We start from the raw sequence: 6,000 nt of genomic DNA on the forward strand, positions 1-6,000 counted from the left end.
AAGGATGCCGCGAACATAAACGTTTGTGATTCCCAGTCAGCTACTCGTTATATTTACTCGAGACTTCCTTGATCTGGTGATCACTTATTACGAGGCTTCCTTGCATTAGTGATAATAGCGATCATATATCCATGATGCTCTCATGGCAGTAATAAATTTGCAAGTAATCTCGGGTGAAGTATAATTCTTTCTAGACTTTTTTTGAAATATTCCAAAGATAAGTATAGGAATATATTTTGCTCAACATGAGGCCCTTGACTAAGTTTTCCAATGCCCCCCTCTATGAACCGTGATGCTCAATTTGAGAAACACAGACGTTGGGGTTTCGAGAGGAAAAGAGAAAAACGATCGATCTAATGGCCCAACTTTGACAAGAATACCACAGGCACAAAACAAGCAAGCATTAGAAGGTTCCCGCAACTAAGGTAAAAGATGTTGCATGCAATGTTTAAATTTTGAGGGGCCCACTGCCCGCGTGGCCATACAAAAAATCTGACCCAGATTTGTTTCTATATAGATTCCACTCTTATAATTTCTCATATGGAACACCATACTCTAATTATTATTATTATTTCATGGTGGTACAAAAAAGGAAAGGACGAACGCATTCTCCAAGAAAATTCAGTCGTAGAATGCTCGTCATCATCTCTTAAACGGGCATTACATTCTCGGTTATTTCGTTTCACGTAATAATAATCACACGACAATGGCGCAGTAAGTTGATCAACGAATTACTTTCGTAAGCGCCTCAGAAATAAGTAAGTAATTTGCTAAAGTGGCAGATGTTTCCTTCATGTCCAAAGAAACGTGGTATCGAGTTAGGAGGAGGAGGCACTGCTATAATAACAATAATTGTGTGTGAGGCGCAATCTTGATCAGAGAGAGAAAAGTTGTTCCAACAAATCTCGTGGATTTTCGTTTTTCCTCCGTGTCTTGGAGGCGACTATATCATCAGAGCGAAAGTGTTTCAAGTGCCTCTTTTAAGGGTTGGCGGAAGTGATGAGATTTTTTGAAGTTTTTTTGCGCATTATAGCATACAAGAGACAGATGTAAAGAAGCAGTGGCTTAGTCCGGAAGTATTCCACCAAGAAATAAGGTTAACTGCCCTGGTTCAGGTTCAGAATTGGTTACACTGAGAAATGAAGGGGGGGGGGGAAGGAAATAACACATACAGAGTAAAAGTGGTTCTATAGGCCGACGTTGCGTGCGAAGGTGTTGCACGTTTCGGGAAGATGGCTTCAGCAGGTTGCTGAGAGAGAGAGAGAAAAAAGTTTATTATGAAACAAAAAGAGTGAGAGAGAGAAATCACGCCAACCATTTTTGTGCTTCCTGCTTTAGTGAACGTGTTTCCTGTTCCACATTGTGTCTGAACCAGTAAAAAAAAAGACAGCTATTTATTATCCGATTTAGCTGATATACGAGATAGATTGATAGTTTCGAAACTGCCAATAATCGTCTTTACTCCCTCGGAGAAGGGAGGTTATTTGAACACTATTAATCCCCCTGTCACATGAATATTAATAACAGTGTCGCAGCCGCATGTGAAATGGAGTCACGTTCGAGTTTGTCAACTAAGTACAATGAAAGTTGTCATCGGAAGTTGGGAACGCGATATGACATTGTAGTCACACGATTGAAAGGATAAATAGCTTGAAACCTGAACCTGGAACGAATATTCGTCAAAAAAAATAATTCTAGGGGGGGGGGGGAAGGACAAAAGGTATTTTTGCATCAATGTGTGGAGTGAATGTATTCTTAACAATAGCGTTCGATGTCGAAAGGTATTTATTTTCGACGTTCGATATTCATTCGACGCTCCAACGTCGTACCGATACCGGTACGATATACTAACGATATCGTTGTTCTACTGGGAATATTACTTGGCAAATATGGAAGACAGATGGCAACACCAGTATAACACGAAACAAGCACAACAGCGTGAATGCGTTAAGACCACGTAAAACACATAACGCATTCGCATGAAATCTAATCGTGTTCGAGGTGCACGTACACCTCTACTGGAGGCGGAGGGGGTGATCACCCCCCTTCCCCTGAAAATTTGTATTATTAGGGACATGTCACCACAATTTACGTGTAACATGCCTATGACAATTACAGTAATATAAAACCCGTTAATAAGTGTCCAGATCAGTTAAGTGTCCCGCGACACAATTCTAGAGCATTTTAGTGGCCCGCGGCACATTTGAAGATCATTCAAGTGACCCTTGGCTTATTTACAGATCACCGCGGAACAGTTCCATAGCACTTAAGCGACCCGTGGAACATTTTCAGGTCAATTACGGGATCCGCGGGACAGTTCCAGATCACCTGAGTTCCCTCCCCCCGCGGCTAATTTACAGATTACTTGAATGACCTTAGGTATAGTTCTAGATCACTTAACCGGCCCGCGGCACTTAAATAGCCCGGGACACATTTTAAAACCAATGAAGTGGCCCGCACTCTTAGAAAGGTTGAGCACCCTTATTATAAAAGATCATTCCTCTTTTTACCAGGACGGGGTTTACCCATTTTTTGCAAGAACAATTTTACAGCTCATTACTATATCTACATTCATGAGCCCCACGGGGGGGGGGGGGGGGTAGATACTTATAGGCTTAGAGCTCCGGATATTTTTTCAATCATCAATGTAGGAGTTCACCTGAATTCTGCATGGTGAGTCCGTCAAAACTCTCGAGATGAAATGAGATGAATGAATGAAATTCTTGTTATTTTAAGCATTTTTTTTTTTTCAATTCGAAATTTACTTCTCCTTGAAATTGAATACTATACTAGTTATCTCTTGAAATCAACTGATAACTTATCACTCTTTCCCATATAGTTATCTCGAACTTGCAACGACACGTGTACTCACCTATGCTTAATAAAAATTTTTTTATCTTAAAAATGATTCATTGGTGATATACGAGCCACAATCCAGTTATCACAACGCTTTGTTCTCACCTATTCCATTCTATATTTTCACGTAACAATGTAAGTAAATAGAACGCATTGCGAAATTCGGGCGAGGTTACCAGTAAGATGTTTCTAAACAGTTTTTAAGAGGTGCGTTGCAACTGTTATCCGTGGCATAGAAAAAAAAGAACAAAAAACGTGACTCATTGTATCGGAAACATACAATAAAAGAACAACTTACCGCTGTTGGAAAACTTTCAATATTTTTAATGGAATTAATTTCTATCATCTTTTCCTGAAAATAAAATTAAATAATTGAGATCGTAATTGGACCGTTATTTTAATCCTCTTATTTCTCGATAACGACCGTGAAAATGCAGTCTTCAACACACCACTTTTCATGTATGAATTTCTCTTGCTTTGCAACGGAATTAGAGCAAGTGCCTTGGTAGTTTGTTGGAACATTTAAGGATTATAGATCATATTTTCCTCAACGATATCTAATAGATGTCGTCTAATCTGGTGATGATGGGATGACATGGTACGATTGAAATGAGCAGTGGAGAAATATGGTGACATCTATAAATAAATACGTCACCCGTCAAGAAAATTAATTTTGCAGTTCATTGGCATTGTTATTTTCTTGCTGTCACATTAATTCCCAATGATCGCATATCATCAATTACGCAAATCATCTTTAATACCCAAATTGTTGTGTGTTACTTTTTTGTTCATCAATTTACAATGATTGCACACATCTGTGACGTCTTTAAGGATAAAAAGACATGTAAGGGAAAAAATAGAGGATTCCATACGTGGATAGAATTCGTTCTCGTCATTTACGAAAGCATTAGATAAATGTATTATTTTTTCCGCCGTACTAATTAGACGATAATCTCGACAGTTGAAATTCTTACGATGGCAACAAGACTCATAATTCCTCCAAAAAAAAAAAAAAAATGTCGAATGAAGAAACTCGTAATAAACATGACGCGACATTATTTATTCATTAATCTGCAAACTTTTTTGAAACATACTGTGACTAACAAAACAAAGTGGCTAAAATAGCATATTGGAAATTTGAAGTGCTTTGTTACAACATAACTAATTAGGAAATACAGTAGACTCTTAACTATCCAGCCTAGTTTAGAAACAATAATACATTAAGGAGTTACAATATTACCTTTTCACATTTGCGTAATCATTTGACAATGAACAGTAAAATAAGTTTAAATAAATTTTGTAAGAACATAGCCAACGTTTTACGTTTGTTTCGTTTATTTCGGAAGTGTATGTATGCAGGGGCGTAGCCAGAAATTTCGTTCGGGGGGGGGGGGGCCAAAGTGACAGAACAATGGATTTGGCCATCTTTTTCCTTTTTTTCGGTCATTCTCTCACATTTCTACGCCCTTGTATGTATGTGTACTGTACAGCAGTTTCCCAACCTTTTGGGTGTAGTGGACCCCCTTTAGTGAAGGATCGAGTTACCACGGACTGTCTGTAGCGATGGTCAGTTTCCACGCTGCAATCCCACGAAATCAAAAATGTGTTGTTTTTTTATAATTTGCATATCATAAATAATTTAAGTAGTAAATTACAATTTCACAACAATAAATGTGTCTTCATGCAATAATAGTAAATGAAAATGATCCCACGGACCCACAGGGGTCCGTTGAAAAACACATCTGTATAGTGATCATTATAAAGTTTATCTTGAAATGCGTGCAATATTTTTATTCTTGGACTTACATTTTGTATAGTAAATTGTTAAAACTGAACAGTTCTGAAATATATAAAAAAATTTATTAAGTACTCGCCTGTACTTAGAGGACAGAAAATACGAACAAGAGCGGGTTTTGGTATGAAAAAGGTATTTTTATGGTATGGGAGGGGCTATAGGGGGATTGTATTCATACAAAGTTTTAACGAAATTTTTCGCGGACCAGAAGAGAATTTACACAGACCGGCACCTGTCCGCAAACCAGCGATTGAAAGGCACTTCTAAACGATATTAAGGGGAAAAAAAAGGATTCTTCCGAGGCATTTAGTAAATTATGCGAATTTTTCAAAACACACACACACACACACACATTTTTTGTTTCTTATTTTTATTATACATTATATTTAGTATACATTATAGGATAACTGTACTTTTAAAAAAATCAAAAACCCTCAATTAAAAATGTATTCGTTGATATCATTTACTATGCCTGTAGTATAAATCGTGAACAATCACGAAAACTATTTCATTTTTGTAGTTTAAATTTTCTTTATTTTTAATGCTCTTAAGCATTGAGAAACATCTACAAATTGTTTTATAGAATGAAAGATGCGATTTTCGAGCTTCAACTGTGGGTTTTTATTCTGACATGTCCGTAGCTTCTGCAAGTGTTGGACAACTAGGGACTTCTATTACTTGCTTATGTTCCTCCTCGTGAGAATATTCAACGTGACTTTATTCCCTATTTCACCAATGTCCACATCTACAAGTACACCACAGTTTCTTTTCTCTCTCTCATCTATAGGCATCAACCTTATTTGGACAAGGTGAAAAATATTGTTCAGCTACATAGATATGCTTCAGAGACATTATTCTCTAACACATTTTACCAGACAAGTAACAATCATTTCCGCACTCCACCTTTCAAACATTCCATTTCTCTCTCTCTCTCTCTCTCTGAGTACACGGACTGCTCCTCACGCACACAAACTTTTGTGAGATTTTGTTCATTGAATTTTTTTTCAGTGATGGCTACGTGGTATATTCTGAAAAAAATCAGTAAAAACCCCGGAATAAAGAAAAGAATGACCAAACTGTAGCCAGAAATTATGAGAAAATTGGCATTTTGCAAATGATATATTTGAATCAAATTTCGAATTATCCAAAATATGACGAAAACAAAAATAGAATTAAACAGGTAATTTCAACATGAAATTGAATAGAAAACTTAATTGGAATTCCTAAACTTCAAATAATCCAAAAAAATCGAATTAACAAAGTTCATTAGCCAAGAGTTCGCCTGTATGTATTTTAATACGCTACAAATACACAATAGCAGCTGAAATACACCTACAAAAAAAGGGAAA

The 6,000-nt window shown here is 37.0% G+C and overlaps 1 protein-coding gene across 1 annotated transcript in view; it reads right to left on the reverse strand.

Annotated features, from left to right (window-relative positions):
- Positions 1-3,368, reverse strand: part of LOC149090343 (E3 ubiquitin-protein ligase AMFR-like) — a 40,722-nt gene extending 37,354 nt beyond the window's left edge. Inside the window, exon 1 of the mRNA XM_089234294.1 lies at positions 3,155-3,368. Within this exon, the coding sequence (XP_089090420.1) occupies positions 3,155-3,202 (48 nt within the window). The 5' untranslated portion in view covers positions 3,203-3,368. The remainder of the gene's footprint in view (positions 1-3,154) is intronic.
- Positions 3,369-6,000: the final 2,632 nt, after the last annotated feature.

Source organism: Pholcus phalangioides, unplaced genomic scaffold (genome assembly GCF_987345545.1).
Source record: "Pholcus phalangioides strain wild (caught in Gottingen) unplaced genomic scaffold, Ppha-v1.0 ptg000001l_1, whole genome shotgun sequence".
Taxonomy (NCBI): domain Eukaryota; kingdom Metazoa; phylum Arthropoda; class Arachnida; order Araneae; family Pholcidae; genus Pholcus; species Pholcus phalangioides.